We start from the raw sequence: 21,901 nt of genomic DNA, 5'->3' as shown, positions 1-21,901 counted from the left end.
TCCCAATGGTGCCCAGGACCCAGCCAGATGCAGCAGAACATCTAGTGGGGGGTGGGTTGGGATCCCCTGAGAATCCAGTGAGGGGAGGGCAAGGAGAGGGAATTCTGGGTAATGGTTCCCCTATTGCCAGGGGGACGTCATGGGGCCTAGGGAAGGGGGTTATAGCCCCAGCCCCCCTGTGCCCAGCAGGGCCCAGCGCCCCAGACCCTGCCCCGCCCCTGGGATCCCCCACAGCTTCCTGGCAGCGACCTGCAGGGCAGGAGGCTTTGGGGGAGCTGGGGGCCTAGCAGTGGGGGAGGGGCAGTGGGGCTGTCTCTCCATCCCCCCATGTCAATGAGCCCCTCTCTGTGGTGTCTGGGCCCCACCCACCAGATTCACTGCCCCCATCCCAGCCCCAGCCCCTGGGCACCGTGACCCTGTTTCCAGAGCTGGTCTGATGGTGATTCCCCCCCAACCCCGGTACCTGGCCCCACAGTGCCTGGTCGGGTGGGAGTCGGTGCCGCTCCTGGCTTGGTTGGGTCGATTCCCCCTCCAGAAATAGAACCGGCGTCTGTCGGGGCGGGTGGAGGGGATGAAACAGCGACTCAGTGATCACCCCCCGACTCAGCATCGATCTTCACTGTCAGTCCCAGGATGGGGGAGGGGGATTTTAGTGGCTGGGGAATGGGGACCCCCCCCCTTCCCTCACTGTATCAAACCAGGGGGCGCTAATACCGACAGCCCAGACTCGCTCTGAGATCACCAGTGCGGGTTGGGAACCACACGGGATCCGTCGTTTGGGTCCAGTTTTCATGTAGACAAGGTCTTAGTCCATCTTTCTATCCCTCACCAGACATGCTCCCATCTCCCCACCGCCCTACGTCCCCATGGACCCACATTCCCAAGGACCCGTGGCCGTCGGTCCCCACTGGGACTGCCAACTTTCTAGTCACACAAAACCAAACACCCCTGCCCCATCCCCTGCCCCGCCCCTTCTCTGAGGCTCCTCCCCCTGCTCACTCAATCCCAGCTCCCCCCACCCTCACTCACTTTCACTAGGCTCGGGGACGGGGCTGTAGTGTTGGAGGTCAGGGCTGTGGACTGGGGGGTGCAGACTCTGGGGTGGGGCTGGGGGGTTTGGGGTGTGGGAGGGGGCTCTGGGCCTGGGCCGAGGGGTTCAGAATGCAGGAGGGGGATCCAGGCTCCGGCTGGGGGTGCAGGCTCTGGGATGGGGCCGAGGATGTGGGGCTTGGGGTGGAGGAGGTGGTTCCGGGCTGGGGTGCATCCAATTTTGGGCCCCCCCCCACTACAGAAGGGATGTGGACAAATTGGAGAGAGCCCAGAGGAGGGCAACAAAAATGATGAGGGGGCTGGAGCACATGATTTATGAGGAGAGGCTGAGGGAACTGGGCTTGTTTAGTCTGCAGAAGAGAAGTGGGGGGGATTTGATAGCAGCCTTCAACTCCCTGAAGGGGGGTTCCAGAGAGGATGGAGCTCGGCTGTTCTCAGTGGGGAGCAGATGACAGAACAAGGCGCAATGGTCTCAAGTTGCAGTGGGGCAGGTCTAGGTTGGATATTAGGAAACACTATTTCACTAGGAGGGTGGTGAAGCACTGGACTGGGCTCCCTAGGGAGGTGGTGGAATCTCCTTCCTTAGAGGTTTTTAAGGCCCGGTGCGACAAAGTCCTGGCTGGGATGATTGAGTTGGGGTTGGTCCTGCTTTGACCAGGGGCTTCGACTAGAACCTCCTGAGGTCTCTTCCAACCCTCATCTTCTATGATTCTATGAAGTGGTTCGGGGTCCCGGCAGCGCTTTACGGGGCTCAAGGAAGCGGCCACCAGGTCCCTGCAGCGGCTCTGTGGGGTGCGTGCTGCCTTCGCACCTGCAGGCTCCGCTCCCCGCAGCTCCCATTGGTCACGGATCCCGGCCCATGAGAGCTGCCGAGCCGGCACTGGGGCAAGGGCAGCACGTGGAGCCTCGCTGGCCACCCCCGCGCCTAGGGGCCGCAGGGACCTGGCGGCTACTTCCAGGCACTTCCTTAGCCATGGGCCCCCGCTGTGCCGTTGACCTGACTTTTAACAGCCTGGTTGGCAGGGCCTACTGGAGCCGCCAGGGTCCCTTTTCGACCAGGCACCTGGCAACCCTAGAACCAAAACTGCCTAAAATCCAGAGAACCCCTCTGTACCCATCTGTCTACCTAATGGGGTCCCCCAGTCTGTGAGCCAGGACTCCTGGGTTCTATCCCCAGCCCCAGTTTAGATCAGGAGGGGGCTGGGAGTCAGAGGTGCCGAGTGCTGCACAGACACAGACAAAAGGTGAAGAAGGATAATTATCCCCCATACTTGCAAGAGGAAATGGAGGCACAGGCAAATTTAGTGACACCCCAAGGTCACATGGGGGCAGAGATCCCCCCCTCCCTCATCCCCCTAGCTCCAGTGGCTGGGGAACCACCCAGTGACTCCATCCCCACTCCCTGGCCAGGCGTCCCCTCTGCTGGGCCCAGGGCTCGGGGTAGAGCCTGGCTCTGAGCGTCCCATTGTTGGCCCAGAGACTCCTTGTGGGTCTGGCTGGGAGTGGGGATGCCAAGCCGGACCTCTCACCTGCTACAATGATCCGCACAAAATCACTGGGATCTGACCAGTTGGGTGGCTCCGATCTGGAGCGAGATCGGCAGCTGTAGCTCCCCGAGTCTTCCCGCCTGGCGCTGGGGATGGTGAATTCACCCCCGTCCCCATCAGCATCCACCTCCTGGATTCGGATTCCACCTTTATACAGCAATAACTTCCTGGCCTCGCACCAGCACTGACAACGGATGGTGATGGCCGCCCCCGGGGCGATCAGCCCGCTGGGGCTGACGGAGATGGAGGGTCCGGGCGCGGGGAGCTCTGCGTTCACACACAAACAGGAGTGAGATGGGGAGACACAAATCCCTCCCCGTGTGTCTGTAACCTGCCCTTAGGATCCAGCCCCAGGGACAAACCCAGGGCTAACAGACACCTCACTGCATCCACAATCTGTTACTCCGGGGGCAATTCTGCACATCTGCAGACACGCTGGGGTTGCCAGTTTTGGTTGGATGCATTCCTGGAGATTTCATCACATGACATAATCTTTAATTAAAGATTCATCTTTAATTCCTAGAAACTCCAGGCCAATCCTGGAGGGTTGGCAACCTTAAGACGTGAATAATTGGGGTGGGGGTTCCCTTACAGAAAATACATTCTGCCCAAAATGAGCTGCGGTTCCGCCTTTTCCCCACCAGAGGGCGCCGTGGCGCCAGAGCAGCCAGCAGCATGAACACAGCCCGCTGTTCTGGCGCCACAGCGGCCCCTGGTGGTCAAAAGGCGGAACTGCAGCACTTCTGGGGCTGAATGTATTTTCTGTGGGCGGGGAAAATTCCCTGCCTGCCCCGTGCTGCAGAATCCCCCCAGGAGCAGAAGTTCATCACAGCACCTGCCGCAGAGTGGGGCACCCAGGGCTGCTGGGGGGTCACAGCCTGGGGCTCAGCATTGAGTCTGGGGACAGGGGAGGGGGCCTGGAGGAACACATGGGGACAGGGGGAGGAGCAGAGGCTACAGAGACCCATGGGGACGGGGGTTGCGGGACAGGGGCTGATGAGCCTGACTGAATGGGAGAGGCTTGAGGTCAGCCAGGGTCTGCACGGGGGAGGTTTCCCAGCTCCCTAACAATCCTTCCTGCCAAAAACCTTCTCCCGCCCACACCCAACACCTTCCAGGTTCACTCCCAGGCTCCTTCCCTCTCCCTCAGCTCCTCCATTACCCCCGACTTCCCCACACCTTTGCACTGCTTCTGACAGCAGCAGGAAATGCAGCATTTTGCAGAATTTTTTATTTTTTGGTGCAGAATTCCCCCAGGCTGGTGGGAAGTGAATTGAGTATTGGGAACGGTGCCAGCTGGGCAGCCCCTGGGCCCCGACTCCTCTGTGCATCCCCAGAGTGGGGACAGCCTGGGTGAGCATCCCCCTGGGAAAGGACCCCTGCTCTTCAGCTTCCCCTGGGGGCAGGGATCCCCCCTCCCTCAGTTCCAAATCTCCAGTGGCTGCTACTCTCCCTTGGCTGGAGAACCCCCAGTGACTCCGTCCCCACTCCCCGTCCAGGCGTCCCCTCTGCTGGGCTCAGGGTAGAACCTGGCTCTGAGTATCCCACCAGGGCAAGACCCCCTGACAGTCCGGCTGGGTGTGGGGCTGGCAGTGGATACATGGAGCCGGGCCCCTCACCTGCTACCACCAGCTCCACGCGGTCGCTGGGCTCTGACCAGACGGGTGGATTAGATTTGGTGCTATATTGGCAGCTGTAGCTCCCTGCGTCTCTCCGGCTCACACTGCGGATGGTAAACTCAGCCACGTCCCCCGTGGGGTCCATCACACGCTGTGCGTCCGGGTCTCCAGCTTTACTCAGAAGGACCCTCGCTCCCCGACACCGACACTCACACCGGACGGTCACGGCTGCCCCCGGGGCAACCCGCCCGCTGGGGCGCAGGGAGATGTTGGGTTTGGGGTAGCTGGGCTCTGCAGGCAGGAGGATACAGGTCAGAGACCCCAGCACGGTCACTGCGCCCCGTCCCCGCAGCCCGGCCCCAGTGACGAGGCCGACACAGGGGCCTTGAGGGAGAGTCTCTTGGATGCTTTTCCCCCGAATCCAAGACCAAGAGAGCTGGGCTAGTGAAACAAAAGACACAGTCCATCACCCCGCCCCCCCCAGCAGGGCAACGTCCCAGATCCATCTGCAAGGAGCCCAGGGAGGGGTGACTGAGGCAGGGCAAGGAGAGGCCGAGGCGACCTAGAGGCCAGTTGCGTTTTATCTCCATCAGCTGGGAACGGAGAAATCAGTTCAGTGGGGAATGATCACAAGTGAATCAGAGTTCGCTGGTGTGATAAATAAAGGGTGGGGGGGGAGCTCCCTTTTATGGACACTCAGCCAGCCAGTTAGCTATAAAATCCCTCTTAGTAGCTGTTCTGTATTTGCTTCACCTGTAAAGGGTTCAAAAGTCTCACTGCGATGCACAGGTAACAGGAAGGGAGTGGGCACCTGGCCAAAGGAGCCAATGGGAAGGCTGGAGCCTTTTAAAACTGAGAAAAAAACTTCCCCTTTGTCTGTCTGTGGTTGTTCTCTGGGGAGAGATGGACAGGGCAGAGCGATGCTGTAAGAAGCTTTGGGCCAGGTATGAAAAATCATCCGAATCATACCTAGAAACTACGCATTTGAAACCCCCAGAGATGTAAGTAGATCAGGGAATGTCTAGGAAGCCGCGATTAGGTTTCTCTCTTTTTATTTCTTTGTGGCATGTGGATTCCTCTGGGCTAACCCCACATGCTTTTGTTTTTGCTTGTAACCTTTAACTTGGACCCCAAGAAAGCTATTCTGGGTGCTTAATCCTTGGAATTACTCTTTTAAAATCTAGCAATAACCTAAGTTCCCAGATCTATTTTCTTTCTTTTTAAATAAAATTTACCTTTTTTAAGAACAGAATTGGATTGTTGTGTCCTAAGAGGTCTGTGCACATCTTGTTTAATTAGCTGGTGGCAACAGCTGATTTCCTTTGTTTTTCTTTCTCAGCTCGTCCCCCAGACGGGGGGTGAAAGGGCTTGAGGGTGCCCCACAGGGAGGAATTCCCAAGTGCGCCTTCCTGGGCTCTCAGAGGGGTTCTGCATTTGGGTGGTGGCAGCATCTACCCAGCCAAGGTCAGAGAGAAGCTGCGACCTTGGGAGTTGAATACCAGCCTGGAGTGGCCAGTGTGAATTTTTAGAATCCTTGTGGGCCCCCACGTTCTGCACTCGAAGTCACTGCCCCTGAGAACAGCCTCCACCCCTCCCCCAGAGCAGCCACTGGGGGAAACTGCCCCATAATCTGTGACTCAAGAGATTCCCCCCAGCCCTGGTACCTGGTCCCGCGCTGCCCGGGCGGGTGGGAGTCGGCGCCGCTCCAGGCTGGGTCGGGTCGGTTCCCCCTGCGGGAATAGAACCAGCGTCCATCGGGGTGGGGAAAAGGGCTGAAATGGTGACTCAGCGATCGTCCCACCCCCACCCCGCAATTCAGCATCGATCGTCAGGGTCATTCTGGGTGGGGGGAGGGAGATTTTTGTGGCTGGGGCCTGAGCCGTCTGGGCAGCCCCTGGGCCCCGACTCCTCTGTGCGTCCCCAGAGCAGGGGCAGCCCAGGGAGCATCCCCTGGCAAAAGCCTCCCTGCTCTGCAGCTCCCCCCTCCATCAGCCTTGAATCTCCATTGGCTGCTCCCCAGCCGGATGTCCCCACCTCTGGTCCCAGGACTCAGGGCAGAGCCTGGCTCTGAGCGTCCCATAAGTGCTGAGCCCCCGAGGGTCCGGCTGGGGCTTGGGTTGGGAGCGGAGACACTGAGCCGGGCCCCTCACCTGCTACCACCAGCTGCACGGGGTCGCTGGGCTGCGAGGAGATGAAGGGCTCTGACCGGGGCCGGTAGCTGCAGCTGTAGCTCCCTCCGTGCTGCCGGCCCATGCTGGGGACAGGGTCCATGTGTCGCTGCAGGTCGCCCCCCCGTGGCCACTGATGGGCCCAGCTGCCCCCAGAGGAAGCCTCCGGCTGCCCCGTTAGCGGCGGGTTCGCGTCTGAGCAGGAGGCTTCGCTCCCCTCCCAAATCTGTCAGCGGAGGGGTCACTGCCCCTGAGAACAGCCTCCCTCCCTCCCCCTGGGCAACCACTGGGGAGAAACTGCCCCATAATCTGTGACTCAATAGATTCCTCCCGGTACCTGGTCCCGTGACGCCCGGACGGGTGGGAGCCGGTGCCTCTCCAGGCTGCGACGGGTTGGTTCCCCCTGCGGAAATAGAACCAGTGTTCATTGGGGCAGGGGCTGAAACAGCGACTCAGCCATCGCCCCACCCTCCAGGACTCGGCATTGATCGTCGCTGTCATTCCGGGGGGGGGAGGTGGGATTTTCATGGCTGGCGGCCAATGCCAGCTCAGCAGCCCCCAGGCCCTGACTTCTCCATCAGTCACCAGAGCTGGGGCAGCTGGGGGAACATCCCCCTGGGACAGTCCCCTGCTCTGCAGCTCCCCCTGGGGGCAGGGCCGTGTTCCCCCTCATTTCTTACATCCAGGTGCGGAATGAATTTTATTATGTGCACAGAGAGGTGATGTGTGGTGGGGCTGAGGGGTTCGGGGTGTGGGAGGGGGCTCAGGGCTGGGGCAGCGGGTTGCAGGGTGGGGGTGGTGAGGGCTCCGTCTCTGGGTGGGGGATCTGGGGTGGGGCTGGGGATGAGGGTTTGGGGTGCAGGCTGCCTCAGGGCTGCAGCGGGGAGAGAGGACTCCCCCCAGCCCTCCCTTGCTGCAGCAGCCCAGGGCCGGGGGAGAAGTGCCTCTCCCTGGCCGCAGCAGCTTAGAGGGAACTTAGGGGCAGGAATCTCCCCTCCCTTAGTCCCAAATCTCCAGTGGCTGCTGCTCCCCCTGGCTGGGGAACCCCCCAGTGACTCTGTCCCCACTCCCCGGCCGGGCGTCCCCTCTGCTGGGCCCAGGGCTCAGGGCAGAGCCTGGCTCCGAGCGCCCCATCGGTGGAGAGTCCCCCTCAGAGTCCGGCTGAGTGTGGGGCAAGGAGCGGGGATGCCAAGCTGGGATCTCACCTGCTACCGCCAGCTGCACGGTGTCGCTGGGCTGCGAGGAGACGAAGGGCTCTGACCGGGGCCGGTAGCTGCAGCTGTAGCTCCCTCCGTGCTGCCGGCCCACGCTGGGGATGCGGAACTCGGCCCCGTCACCAGCCGAGTCCATCTGTCGCTGCAAGTTCAGGTCTCCAGCCTTGTGCAGGAAGAACCTCACGTCCCGGCGCTGCCCCTGACACCGGATGGTGGCGTCTGTCCCTGAGGCGGTGACCGAAGTGAGGCTCAGGGAGATGGAGGGTCTGGGTAAGCTGGGATCTGTGCACAGGAGACAGGCTGTGAGAGCCAGACCCAGACACCCACCCAGCCCCGGCCTCCCTGCCCTACCCCAGCCCTGGGCAGATCCAGGGGCCCCAGGCAGAGATTCTCTCCCAGATCCCAGAGTTCCCCCCACCCAGAATCCCGGCCCTGCAAGCTGGGCTCCCAGCCCCACAGACACCGAGTCACAGCTCCCTAGTGTTGGGATCCTCATATGCCACCTGTGTGGCCCCTGCCTCGGTCACTGCGTCCGGCCTGCCCTGGACACAGAGCGACTGAGCTGTGCTCTGGGGCAGTGCACGGCCGGAGAGCAGCAGCTGAGCTGAGGCTGAGCAAGGCAGGGGTGATGCTGGGGGTGGGGGGCGGCACCGGGAGGCGTTGGCAGGTGTAGCACGGTCTCCGGTGGCTGCCGGCGCTTGCCCACAATTGGTGGGTTTAGGCTGCAGTCTGGCGTGCTCCTGGCTTCCCCGCGGGCGCTGAGCTCTCACGTAGCAGCGCCCATGAGCAGCGCTTTCCCCCAGCTGCGCTGGGCTAGGAGACGCCGTCCCATCCTGGCGGCAGTGACCTGCCCTCGGGTCCCGCCACCGGCACCTCTTGGCCGGCCCGCGCTGATAGAGCTGGGCAGGAAGCCATCAGCCCTTCGCAGACTCCACCTGGCGCAGACGCTGCAGCGCGGCTCCTCCCCAGCACAGGCTGCCGCGAGGGCACCACGCCCAGCCCCCGCTCCCTGCATCCGCTTCCTGCAGACGGAGTCAAGTCCGAGGTCTCTGCCCTGATCTCTGAGGTGCCCAAGGGCTGAGCCCAGCGTATTCCCGGCTCCGGCTGCAGGGGGCTGCGAGTGCCGGGTGTGTGGGCCCAGGCTGGGCGCTCGAGGACAAGCCGCCCAGGGCGCTGGGTGCACACGCGAGCGGCTAGTCCTGCCCGGCCACGGCTCCATTGCTGTTTTCAGCTCCATCAGAGCTAACCCGGGTGCCGCCTGCCGGCCCCCAGCTGCAGGGCAGACACCCCACAACAGCCCACAGCTCTGGGGTGACCCCGGGGTGCCGGCTCCCTGCCTCCGGCCCGGCCACAATCAGGATCACACTCGTCTGGGCAGGGAACAGAACTTCCTCCGGGGCCGGGCCCAGGCTGCAGAACGAGCTCCCCCAGCACCCAAGGGCCCCCAAACCTCCCCACCTCCGGCTCCAAGGCCAGGCGCCCTCCCCGGCCGGCCTGCTCCGTTATCGACCCGGGGCAGCGCGGCCATTGACCCCCCCAAACCGCCCCAGAGCAGCCCCTGCGCGGTGGGCACAGACCTCCCCCGGGGAGAGGCCGAGAGAGAACGACCCGCCCGGGACAGACGGGGCCACGGCGCTTAATGCTCGACTGGCAGGCGCCCGACACCGCGGTGACCAGGGCAGCGTCTGACCATGTGCAGGGTAGAAGGCTGCTCCCCCCTGGCTGGGACCCCCCAGTGACTCCGTCCCCCCTCCCCGGCCGGGCGTCCCCTCTGCTGGGCCCAGGGCTCAGGGCAGAGCCGGGCTCTGAGTGGCCCATCGGTGCGAGCCCCCGGGGATCTAGCTGGGGGTGGGGCTGGGAGCCGAGGTGCCGGGCTGGGCCCCTCACCTGCTACAATGATCTGCACAGGGTCACTGGGCTCCGAGTAGGCAGGTGGGGCTGTTCTGTTGCTATAACGACAGGTGTAGCTGCCGCCATGTTCCCGTCTGGCGCTGGTGATGGGAAATTCAGCCTCAGAGCCGGCAGGGTCTGTGTAAGTCGTATGGTTCCTATCTCCAGCCTTGTAGAGTTGGATCCTCATGTCCAGGAGCTGATGCCAACACCAGATGGTGAAGTTTCCCCCCATGGGGATCACCCCACTGGGGCTGACGGAGATGGAGGGTTTGGGGTAGGACCCCTCTGGAGTCACAAACAAACAGGCAGTAAGTGGGGGTGACACAAACCGTGTCCGTCTGATTCAATCCTCTGCCCATCTGTCGCTCCAGCGTTTCACCCCCGGCCTGTCCCTGGGGTGCAGCCCGGCCCCGCAGCTCACAGCCGGGGAGAGACACAGCAGGGGGGAAGGAGATTTCCAGTCTCAGATTCCCTCAGTTCTCCAGGGTCAATTCAACCCTTCCCCTGCTGCATTCAGGGGTGACTCCGGATTGACCCCGGGGCTGAGATCAGAATCACCCTCCTTCTGTGTTTCTAACATTGCAGCCAAGCTGCAGCTCTGCTGGAGTTGGGCTGAACACGGATTATTCTTTAAAATATTCTAAAAATCCACATTGACTCCAATTGTCCGGCAACGTGCTGCATGCACAGGATGCACAGCTTTGAACGCGGGTGAATTCTCCCTGCGTGGTGCTGTGACAGAAAACTGCTTAGCCAACCCTCTGCCACTCCAGCCCCAATTAAGGGAGGTGAATTGGCGCTGGGTAGAGCACCTGGCCCTGACTGGGGAAGCTGGAACAGCGGCTGCTTCATCAGGCTGGGACGGGATAAAAGCCCCACGGGAAGGAAGCCGGGGGGAGCTGGGCAGGCTGTAAGCTGCACTGGAGGAAAGGCAGTGAGGGGAAGCAGAGAGAGAGAGAGCCTGGCCCCCTCTCTCCTGCTGGTGGACGGTAAGAAGGGGACTATATGTACAGTGCAAAGGTGGTGGGAACACAACCTTGCATTGCCCAAGGTCTTTGTGTGACTTTCTCAGCCCAGCGGGGGCAGGAGCCAGGAGGGCCCTGCAGGGACCCTGTTACAGGTGCCCATCGCTGCAATGAGTGGGGCGAGGTCTCAGTCCCCACCTCTGGGTGTGGAAGGGAGCAAAGGTCTGGCAGGATCATCCCTTTGGGGGATCTGTGCCCCCTCCACCCACGTCCCTTGTCCTTAATGTGGAAATTCCCCCAGCTGCCCCATTCCCCACAGATACTCACGTCCCAACACCCTGCTCCACCCGGCCAGCCAGCAGCCTGGAAAGGAGACGGGTCATTAGGGGCCAGATCTCAGCTCAACTAGATCCTACACCCTGGTCTCAGATCCCCTCCAAGGACACATGCCCTGGCTGTCTCCGATACTCACCAAGGAGGACGACGGTGAGAGCAGACGCCATGACGGGGCAGTGGGGGGCCCCTCAGCGCTGCCACCAACACCCCAGTGCTGAGCTCCACCGAGCCTGAGGCCCGAGTGCGAGGGGAATGAGGAACTGCACCAGGGGCTGCAGCCCCAGGAAGCCCGTGATGCGCTCGGCCCCTTTCTTCGCATCAGATGGTTTCTCTGCAATCTCCAGCCCAAATGTACCGTGGTCAGAGCAAAGCCAGATCCCTGCAACACCCAGCAAAAACCACATCCCCTCCTGCAGCTGCCTGGTCCCCTCCACCCCCTGCCATCACGTCCCAGCCCCACATGGGAGCTGCCCAGTCTGGGGACCAGCTGGGAACGGGGCAATCTCGGGAGATGTCAAGAGATTCCCAGGCTGCCCTGACCTTTTCCAACAGGCCTGTGTAGCCTCCCTGGAGCTGCAGCTCAGAGCAGAGGAGTGATCCACACACACACACATACACACAGTGCCCCCCATGCAGCGACCCTCTCCTATGGAGCAGGGCAGAGGTTCCTTCCTGACCAGGCTGGGCCCATCGCCCACCCTGGAGCATGAGGGTGGAGGGACCTGGCCAACCTCCCTCTCAGGTAGCGTCGCTGCAGACGCTATTCTTAGCGCAGTGGTGTGAGACAGACGGGACAGAGGGGTGGGGGGGTTGTGGTTTCCGGCCCCTGTAATGGGACGGGGGACGGACAAATTTAGATTCTGAATTGCTTAAGCAGCAACCAAATAATCCGTGAAAAGGGGACGTGTGTCCAGAGCCGGCGCTCTGCTGTTTCTGCTACTGCCTGTGAAACTCTGTGTAAACCTGATTCCCCGCCAGCGACCCTATAATATAACCTGGCTCTGGGAGGGGAGTGGAGTCTAGTGGTTAGAGCAGGAGGGTCTCCCCCTGCCACTCCCCAGAGCAATCCCATCTCCCCCAGGTGTGACACAAACTTCTGGGGCAGAGACAGGGGGGCTGTGAGGTGCCTGGGGGCGGGAGGGGGGTATTTATTGATCTGTGTTTATTACAAATCTGGAGATTAATAGGATGCAAAACAACATAAAATCTGTCTCGATGCGTCCCCTCCCCGTGCTGAGCCCTCCCAGCCCCCACACGTGGGAGGGGAGGGTCCCCCCTTAATCTTCCCTAGAAGCAGAGTTCTCTGGGGCTGGCGCTGCAGGGGGGTGAGTCTGTTGCCCCCTGGGGGCTGGTGCCCCATGGCTGTGGGGGGCTCTGACTGTGGGGTCCCCAGCAAACATTGATGGCAGCGTACACGCTGGGCTAGGTGGGCTCAAGGGCAGGGGATGGGCCCCCCTCGCTTGGCTTGCAGCACCTGGTCGTCCAGCTCGGCGTAGGTGAGTCCGTCAGTGCTGGGGTCGGGGTCTTGGGGCTGGAACGAGAGAGAGTCGCATGTGTGTGTGTGTGTGTGTGCGCACGCGCACGTGCATGCACCAATCCCCCCCAAACACACACACACAGAGCAGAGCCCATCCCCTCCAGCAGGGGGCGACAGGGAAACACAGACACTCTGCAATCCCAGCTGGCGATCCCATAAACCCACCCCCATCCCAGCAGCCCGACCCCAAACCACTGACACTAACCCTAACCCTAACCCCGGAAAGGCTGGGGGGGATTGAGAGGGGGCTTTGGGGTCCATGCAGGTCAGGGGTGGGGGTCAGGCCCCATGGGGGAACAGGGGACACTTACCAGGGTCTGCGTCTCTTTCCCTTCATCAATGGAGGTGTCTGCAGAACAGAGACACCCACTGAGCTGCACCCCCGGCCGGCCCAGAGCAGAACCCCACACCCAGCTCCAACCCCCACATCCAGCCAGGGGGGTCAGAGCCCAGCACAGCCACCCCACCCCACAGCATGGACCAGGGTCATTACAGAGAGAAAAACTGAAGCACAGAGACGGCGGCAGAGTCTAGCAGTTTTTGGCAGGGAAGGGCGGTTTGGAGTCAAAACATCTGGGCTCTCTCCCTGGCTCTGAAGGGTAGTTCAGTCTAGTGGTTAGAGCAGGCGGCTGGGAGCCAGGAGTGGATGGGGATTCCCCACAGGTCATTGGCTGGAAAGGTCCAAGGGAGAAGTGTGGGGGGGCACAAAAGCCCCAAGCCTGGGGGAGGGGGAGAATGAGGGGGCCACAGAGGGAGCCCCTGAACTAGAGGGGGAGGGGAGGGTGACCCTCCCAGGGTATTAGTGGGGAGGGAGACAAGAAGCTCAGCTGACACCGGCTACCTGTTCCCTGTTCCCTGTTCCCTGTTCCCTATCCCCAGCTCTGCCCTAACCACTAGACCCCACTGCCCTCCCAGACCAGGGAGAAAACCCAGGAGTCCTGGCTCCCAGGCCTCCTGCTCTAACCACTAGACCCCACTCCCCTGCCTGAGCTGGGACAGAACCTAGGAGCCCTGTGACCCAGGCAGGTCGACTGGGAGGGGGGAGGAGCCGGGGCTCTTACCTGTTTGATTTCGGTGCGGCTCATTTTCCTGCAGAGAGAGACAAACCAGAATCTCCCATGAGCCGATCGGGATCCCCCAGTCCCAGCGCCCGGCCACTCACCCCCACAGGGCAGCAGGATGGGGGGGACTGGGCAGTGAGTAGAGCGCCCCTAAAAGGGGTGGTGGGTGGCACAGCCCATCCCTGATAGGATTTATCCACCAATGAGGCCTCATTTCCAACACCCACATTTTGGGTCTCAGAGATTCATAGACTTTAAGGTCAGAAGGGACCATTATGATCGTCTAGTCTGACCTGCAGGCCACAGACTCTCACCCACCCCCTCCTGTAACAAACCCCTAACCTATGTGTGAGTTACTGAAGTCCTCAAATCGTGGTTTAAAGACCTCAAGGTGCAGAGAATCCACCAGCAAGTGACCCCTGCCCCACGCTGCAGAGGAAGGCGAAACCCCCCCAGGGCCTCTGCCAATCTGCCCTGGAGGAAAATTCCTTCCCGGCCCCAAATATGGTGATCAGCTAAACCCTGAGCATGTGGGCAAGATGCACCAGCCACCAGTTTATTGTACCGCCGAACCCAGCCCAGGCAGTTCTCATTAGGGGCCTCGGGCCTGGCCAGTCTCAGCACCGGCCAGCTGGGTCCGTCCCAGTCCAGGTGGGCTCTGGCTGCTGTTTGTCCCCAGCCCAGAGCGAGCTGCTTCCACCCGGCCCTCGGCACCAGCAAACCCCCTCTCCCAGCACCTCGTTATACACGCAGCACACGGGGGAAACTGAGGCACTCACCGTGCTCCTACAAAGCACTGAGAAAATTCTCCACTTTGTCACATGGAGGGGCCTGGCCAACCTCCGTCGCAGGTAACGTCCTCTGCAGGATCTATTCTTAGCCAAGTGGCGTGGGACAGAGACGGGGCCGGGGGGCGATGGGAGGGGTTGTTGTTTCCCGCCCCTGTGAGGGGGGGACGTAGGGGTAAATTTAGATCCTAAGTTCTTAAAGGAGCAGCCGATAAAACCGCGAAAGGGGAAGTCTGCCCAGAGCCAGCGCTCGCTCGCAGTTTCTGATACTGCAGCGAAACTCTGCGTAAAGCTGATGTCCTGGCTGCTACCTTGTAATATACCCCAGCTCTCTGAGTGGGGAGTGGGGTCTAGTGGTTAGAGCAGGAGGGCCCCATGCCTCCCCCCCACCGAGCGATCCCATCTCCCCCAGGTGTTACACACATTCCTGGCGTAGGGAGAGGTGGGCTGTGGGGTGCCAGGCAGGGCAGTTTGTGATTCTGTGTTTATTACAGGTCTGGAGAGGGACTGGGTCACCATCCCAATTGCACAGATGGGGAAACTGAGGCACCGAGCGAGGGGACCTGGTCAAAGTCCAGACCTGGGGATAGAACCCAGGAGTCCTGAGGCCCAGCCCGGTACTTGATCCACTAGGGCAGTGGTTTTCAAACATTTTTTCTGGCGACCCTGGGGTGTGGGAGGGGGCTCAGGGCTGGGGTAGAGGGTTGGGGTGCAGGGGGGCGAGGGCTGTGGGGTGGAGCCAGGAATGAGGGGTTTAGGGTCTGGGAGGGGTCTCTGGGCTGAGGGGGCAGGCTCTGGGATGGGGCAGGGGGATTTGGGGTGCAGGAGGGGGGTCTGGGGTCTCAGGGTTGGGGCAGGGGGCTGGGTTGCAGGAGGGGGTCAGGGCTCTGGGCTGGGGGTGAAGGTTCTGGTGTGGGGCCAGGGATGAGGTGCAAGAAGGGGCTCCAGGTTTGGGGGGACCTCAGATCTGGGGTGCAGGTTTACCTCCGGCAGCTCCCAGTCAGCGATGCAGCCGGGATGCAGAGGCAGGTTTCCCAGGTATCCTGGCACCGCGGACCGCGCTGCAGCCAAGAAGCAGCCAGCAGGTCTGGATCCTAGGCAGACGTGCGCAAGCGGCTCCTCATGGCTCTCACCCACAGGCACCACCACCCCAGCTCCCATTGGCCAGTTCCCAGCCAATGGGAGTATGGAGCTGGTGCTCGGGGAGAGGGGGCAGTGCGCTGAGTCCCGTGGCCCCCCTGCCTAGCAGCCGGACCTGCTGCTGGGTAGGGGCTACTAGATTTATTAGTTGTGCTGAGCATCCCTGGGTGCCTGGCATTCCGCAACCAAGTACTGGGTCACCCAAACTTTGAAAACCACTGCACTAGGGCACAGGACCCATGGGACTGACACACAGAGCAGGGCCCAGCCCCTCCAGCAGGGACACACACACACACACACACACACACACACACACACACCCCACCCCCTGGGGAAATTCTGCACATCTGCAGACACGTAGACTTCATCTGTCCTGCAGTTCCGCCTTTTGCCCACCAGGGGCCGCTGTGGCATCAGACCACCCAGCAGCATGAACACAGCCCGCTGTTCTGGCGCCACAGCGGCCCCTGGTGGGCAGAGGCGGGACTGCAGCACTTCTGGGGCGGAGGGAGCCGGGTGCGAGTTCGAGGGCGGGACCCGGCTGCTGGGGGCTCTGGGGCGGGACCCACCTGAGGGTGAGACTCTCCTCCCTGGCACGAAACGAGGCAGCTCCGCGGCTCCGGCGGTATCCTTTGCTGCTCTCCTGGGGCCCCACGCAGCCCCCCCCGTGGGGGGGAGGGGGGCCGAGGCCTCCGTGGGGGGGCGCGGGGAACCACCCCCCAGCACTCACCAGCGGCTCGGCTGGGGCCGGATCTGCACTTCCCGCCGCCGGGAGTTCAAGCCCGGCCCTGCTGGCTGCTGCAGAGCTCGGGGGGGCGGGGACCGTGGGGACGAGCTGGAGCAGGGGTAAGGTAAGCACAGCCCTGGTTGCCCCCCATAACGTGCATTCTGCTCCCCCCCCCCGCAGAACACCCCCCCCGGTCCGGCAGGGCTGGTGGGGGCGCTGCTGGATCTGGCTGGGTGCGGAGAAAGTGAAAGTGACTCGCTCCCCCGCAGCCGGGGCTGGTTTGTATCGCGCGCGCACAGCTGGGGGGGGGGGGTTGGGAAGCGCGTCTCTTCCCCCCTCGGGCCGCGATCCATCCGATCCCGGGGAACCACGTGGGGCAGGAGGAGCTGCCGAGTCCCCGTCCCGTCCCAGAGCTCAGATGCTGCACTAGCTTCACCCTGGTCCGTGTGACCTGACCGGAGGGTTTGCTGCGGCGCTGCTGCTGCTGCCACTCCGCACCCCAAGAGGTGGATTTTGCAGCTTTTCACCATCTCCTTCTCTACTGCGGCTGTGGGACCAGCAGGCTGGGGGTGAGCCAAGCATGGAAGCAGGACTGTGTTTGCTAAAAATGCTGGCTAACGAGCCTGACTCCAATTTCAATATTTTAAAAAAAAAAATCCACTCTCTGAGCCCAAACCAGAAAATTAAGTGGTTGATAATTACTCATGACAAGTTTGGTTTGGGGGAGGGAGGGACGGAGCCAGTTTTCATCAGAGAGACAAAAAAATGTTGACAGGTTTTCCTCTAGCCCTGTTCCTGTTAAATGGAGCCCTGCCACGACTGTAATATGCTCATCGCCTGACCAGGGCCAGCACCAGCCGACCAAGCCTGTGCTTGGGGCAGGGCAGGGCAGGGCAGGGCTCGGTTGTTTGTTTGGTTTTTTTTGGTTCGGTGGGGCAGCACCTGAGGGGTTTTTTTTTTGTTTGTTTTTGTTTCAGTCAGGCGGCACTCGGGGGCGGGGAGTTTTTCGGTGGCTCTTTGGTGCTTGGGGGGCTTGGGCGGCGCGGCGCTCGGGGGGGGATGTTACGGCGGGGTGGCGCTCTTTTTTTTTTTTTTGCTTGAGGCAGCAAAAAAATTAGAGCCGGCCCTGCTCCTGATTACTGTACAGAGTGACCATATGTTGGACTAAGATTCGCTCTTGCCTCTTTTTTTCCCCCAGTGAGTCAGTAGCTTTTTCCAGCCCAGAGGTTGGGGAGCCAATGTCTTAAGTTTTCACAAGGTTTTGTCCAACTTTCGTAAAGTAAATACATGGTTAATATGAGTTAAAAAGACCAGGGACACTTCCTTGTGAAGAATCTGTGCAGCAGATCGTGCTAGAGCTGTGAAAATGTTGCTTTAGAGGCACTGATTTATCATAAAAACAACAAGGAGGCTGGTGGCACCTTGAAGACTGACATTTATTTGGGCATAAGCTTTCGTGGGTTAAAAAAAACCCATTTCTTCAGCTGCATGGCTTATTTTAGGGTTTTTTTACCCAAAGAAGCTTATGCCCAAATAAATTTGTCAGTCTTTAAGGTGCTACCAGACTCCCTGTTGTTTTTGTGGATCCAGACTAACACGGCTACCCCCTGATACCTGACACTGATTTATGCTGGGTTTCTGGCAGTGCCCAAAATGTGCTGCTGTTACTAACGTCTTTCCAAAGAAGAATAAGGCACGATTTAAGGACTGGACAATGTTACGGTCAGACGTATGAACAGGCAGAGCTTAGACATGTGGGGGCGACACAGAAATAGCTCCAATATATATATTTTTTCTGAATAAGCTCTCGCTGGAAAAGAGCAGCTCTTCAAGCAGTCATCCTGCTAGCACACTACTCTGATAGCCAGTCACGACTGCAAGTGATCAGAAGCTATCATCTGATTACTCAGTTGCCTGTGTAAAATGAACTGGTGATGGAAGTTCACTGTCATAATTTACACTATCAGAAAGGATGAGTGACAAAACCTGGAGAGGATCCTTCTGTAACGAGGGCACATTACGTTGGAAAAAGAAATTCGCGTGTCTCTGTCCGTGCTTTCCATGGCGTCTGTAACGTTCCTTGTCCTACCTTAATCTAGATGAGATGACTCTGTGCTGACTTCATTTTGGTCACTTTGCGCTTCACCTAGTGTGACAAAGTTCCTCCTCTACCTTGGTGGGTCCTGAGCTTATTGGCGGGTTTGCTCACCTCAGAGATCTTCCCCTCTGGTGGTACCCACAGTCTGGGTCAACTGCTCCTGTGTCTGATCAGGAGTTGGGAGGCTTGGGGGGAACCCAGGCCCACCCTCTACTCCAGGTTCCAGCCCAGGGCCCTGTGGATTGCAGCTGTCTAGAGTGCCTCCTGGTACAGCTGCATGACAGCTACACCTCCCTGGGCTACTTCCCCATGGCCTCCTCCCAACACCTTCTTTATCCTCACCACAGGACCTTCCTCCTGGTGTCTGATAACGCTTGTACTCCTCAGTCCTCCAGCAGTTCACTCTCAGCTTCTCACACCTCTTGCTCCCAGCTCCTCACACGCGCACCACAAACTAAAGTGAGCTCCTTTTTAAACCCAGGTGCCCTGATTAGCCTGCCTTGATTGGCTGCAGGTGTTCTAATCAGTCTGTCTGCCTGAATTGTTTCCAGAAAGTTCCTGGTTGTTCTGGAACTTTCCCTGTTACCTCACCCAGGGAAAGTAGACCTACTTAAGCTGGGGCTAATATATCTGCCTTCGATCATTCTCCTGTAGCCATCTGGCCCTGACCCTGTCACACTAGGAATCAAACAAGATTCTATTTTGCCACTGCTTAAACACCCAGCTTATTAAACTGGATAATGCCATTGATCTATTTACAGTATAAGGTTGATATTGAGTTGTAACTAACATCAATACTGATGCCCACTCTCTACATTTAAAACTAAAAAGTGACTTTATCAAAATGACATGGGTTTCCAACGCTACCATGTCTCAGTCAGGGCGGAGCACCTTGTGAGGTGTCTTCACACTAGCTCAAGGTCACAGACTCACGGCTATCCTCTATTAGAGATTTTAAATCGTATTTCTGATACTCTGACAATAATTTAAACAGTTATTTCTTTAACAAAACACCCTTATAAGTTATGGCCTATCGAAAGCAACTTTCCGGGTCCCAAAAAAGAAAACGGAAAGATGAAATAGGATTAGCTGTGCAAGCACAGAAGGGTTCTATACTTAAGTTTGTTCGTCATGAAAACAACGAAGTTGATCGAGATCATCAGGATGAAAACGACGTTGCTCAAGATCCTCAAGTAATTGCTGGAGAAAATGTGTATGCAGACGAAACTCAAGAAACGCAACAAAACACGGAACAATCATTTGAAACAGATTCAGACACAAACCAAGAAAGTACAACAGTTGACACTGTACTTGCATGGGATATAGATGACCTTGGCACGTGGCCGCAATCTTTAAACAACAAATTACGCTCCATTATACTTGAGAGAGGCCCTGTGAGAATAGAAGGTCTTGAATATCCTAAAGACATTCGAGGTAGGAAGTTCACAGAAAACAATTACTACAAAAGACTTTCTAACGGTGAAATTGTCAACAGACGGTGGCTTGTGTACTCTAAATGCAAGGATGCTGTATTTTGTTTCCCATGCAAGATTTTCAACAGTTGCAATTTTAACATAGCAACCCTGGGTATTAATGATTGGCTAAACCTTAGTCACACATTACCGCAACATGAAAAGGAACAACACCACATTGAAAGTATGCACAAATGGTGCGAGCTGAGTGTAAGGTTAAAGAATCAGACAACTCTCGATGCTCAAAATCAAAGATTGCTGGAGTCAGAGAAGCAGCATTGGCGTCGTGTTCTGGAACGTCTATTATCTATCGCTGAATATCTATCAACAAACAATCTCGCTTTTAGAGGAAGCGTTGAGAAATTATACCAGCCCCAAAATGGCAATTTTTTGGGCCTTGTAGAACTGCTGGGAAAATTTGACACAGTGATGCATGAATATCTCCAAAGAGTAACTGAAAATGAAATACATGACCGTTATTTGGGACCGAGAATTCAAAATGAACTGATCGTGCTAATGAGTGATAAAGTGAGAGACGAAATTGTTTCATTGGTTTCTTTGGCAAAATATTTTGCCGTAATTCTAGATTGCACTCCGGACATAAATCATCAGGAACAGATGTCGTTAGTAGTGAGATTTGTCGACATTAGCGATGCTGCACAGATTACAGTTAAGGAATCGTTTATCACATTCTTAGAAGTAGACGACAATAGAGGTTTTGGACTTCAAGCCCTCCTCGATGAACTAAAACGAATGGGATTGTCCGTAATGAACATCAGAGGACAAGGCTATGATAATGGTGCCAATATGAGAGGATGCATTTCTGGCGTGCAAGCTAGATTGCTGGCAGAAAATCCACGAGCCTTTTTTGTTCCGTGTGCATGCCACAGCCTTAATTTGATTTTGTGTGATATGGCCGAGTCTTCTGTAGAAGCTGTGTCTTTTTTTGGTTTGCTGCAACGCATTTACGGCCTCTTTTCAGCTGCCGCTCAACACTGGCAGATATTCAACGCACATGTCAGTGGTATTACCGTTAAGCCTCTATCTGAGACACGCTGGGAAAGCAGAGTAGAAAGTGCAACAACGTTGAGATATCAATCTGAGGAAGTTTACGAAGCGCTGGTTGCTATTTCGGAAGAAGCCAGAGATCCAAAAGCTAGAAGTGAGGCACAGTCATTGGCCTCTGGAATATCCAGCTTCAAGTTTCTAACCTCTGTTGTTATCTGGTATGACATTCTTGTTAAAATCTCAAGGGTAAGCAAAATAATGCAGAGTCCAGCGATGCAGCTTGACTCAATGCTTACCTTACTTAACACCACGCGAGACTTTTTAGTTAAATACAGAGCAAACGGATTCAAAGCAGCACAGGTTACAGCAAGGGAGCTTGCCCGGGCACTCGGCGTAGAACCAAAGTTTCCGTGTCCGAACGTGACAAGGGTTTCGAGGAAAAAACGGCACACGGAATACAAAGGAGTGGATGAGCCCACAGACGATCCAGAAAAGAAATTTGAGGTTGACTTTTTTAATGTTGTGACGGATAAAGCAATATCTGCCGTCGATGAAAGGGTCCGTACCTTACGAGCACACCATGAACAGTTTGGATTTTTGTATGACATAACTAAATTCACCGAAATCGGAAAACAAGAGCAGCTAATGACAAAGTGCAAGAACCTGGAGAGCCTCCTGAAGCACGGGGATAGTGTTGATTTAAATGGACTTGAACTGTACGAAGAATTGAGGACACTGTCATCAATGTTGCCACATGCAAAATCGGTGATGGACATTGTGCAGTTTATTCATACCAGCAAACTGGTTGACACATATCCCAATGTGTACATTGCCACGCGTATTCTACTGACAATTCCTGTAACAGCAGCATCAGGAGAACGGAGCTTCTCAAAACAAAAGCTCATTAAAAACTATCTCCGCTCTCCAATGAGTCAGGAACGCCTGACTGGACTTGCTATTCTTGCAATCGAACAAGACATCACTTTGTCTTTGTCATACGATGACATTATTACTGATTTTGCAGACAAAAAAGCCAGCACGATTGTTTTTCATTAAAAACAAATCCTTGTTTCAATACCTCTTCATAGGAATTTCCAATAAAATGTTGACAAATTTAAAAAGTTATGACTTGCATCATTCTGTCAGTAAATCAGATTTTTTTTCCTATAGGGCTACTTCTTTAGTGCAAGTATGGTCCATCAGCATTCGAGTGTGCCTGGCCGTCCAGTTCAGCATAACTGAGTCCATCGGAGCTGGGTTCAGGTTCCCGGAGCTGGG

At 57.7% G+C, this 21,901-nt stretch overlaps 2 protein-coding genes across 2 annotated transcripts in view; one reads left to right on the top strand and one right to left on the bottom strand.

The window, feature by feature from the left end:
- Positions 1 to 10,959, bottom strand: part of LOC120388460 (leukocyte immunoglobulin-like receptor subfamily A member 1) — a 30,842-nt gene extending 19,883 nt beyond the window's left edge. The window contains exons 1-8 of the mRNA XM_039510283.1: positions 10,929 to 10,959; positions 10,784 to 10,819; positions 9,486 to 9,776; positions 7,590 to 7,880; positions 6,722 to 6,787; positions 5,881 to 5,946; positions 4,217 to 4,507; positions 2,580 to 2,864 (exon numbers count right to left, since the gene is read on the bottom strand). Coding sequence (XP_039366217.1) covers positions 2,580 to 2,864; positions 4,217 to 4,507; positions 5,881 to 5,946; positions 6,722 to 6,787; positions 7,590 to 7,880; positions 9,486 to 9,776; positions 10,784 to 10,819; positions 10,929 to 10,959 — 1,357 coding nt within the window. The remainder of the gene's footprint in view (positions 1 to 2,579; positions 2,865 to 4,216; positions 4,508 to 5,880; positions 5,947 to 6,721; positions 6,788 to 7,589; positions 7,881 to 9,485; positions 9,777 to 10,783; positions 10,820 to 10,928) is intronic.
- A 5,571-nt stretch (positions 10,960 to 16,530) lies between these two features.
- LOC120388459 (zinc finger MYM-type protein 1-like) lies at positions 16,531 to 21,679 on the top strand. The gene is made up of 2 exons (XM_039510281.1): positions 16,531 to 16,614; positions 20,313 to 21,679. The coding sequence occupies exon 2, from the start codon at positions 20,369 to 20,371 to the stop codon at positions 21,677 to 21,679; it is 1,311 nt and encodes a 436-aa protein (XP_039366215.1). The 5' UTR covers positions 16,531 to 16,614; positions 20,313 to 20,368.
- The last annotated feature ends 222 nt before the right edge of the window (positions 21,680 to 21,901 follow it).

Source organism: Mauremys reevesii, linkage group 22 (genome assembly GCF_016161935.1).
Source record: "Mauremys reevesii isolate NIE-2019 linkage group 22, ASM1616193v1, whole genome shotgun sequence".
NCBI classification, from domain to species: domain Eukaryota; kingdom Metazoa; phylum Chordata; order Testudines; family Geoemydidae; genus Mauremys; species Mauremys reevesii.
This window is presented reverse-complemented; position numbering and strand designations above follow the sequence as displayed.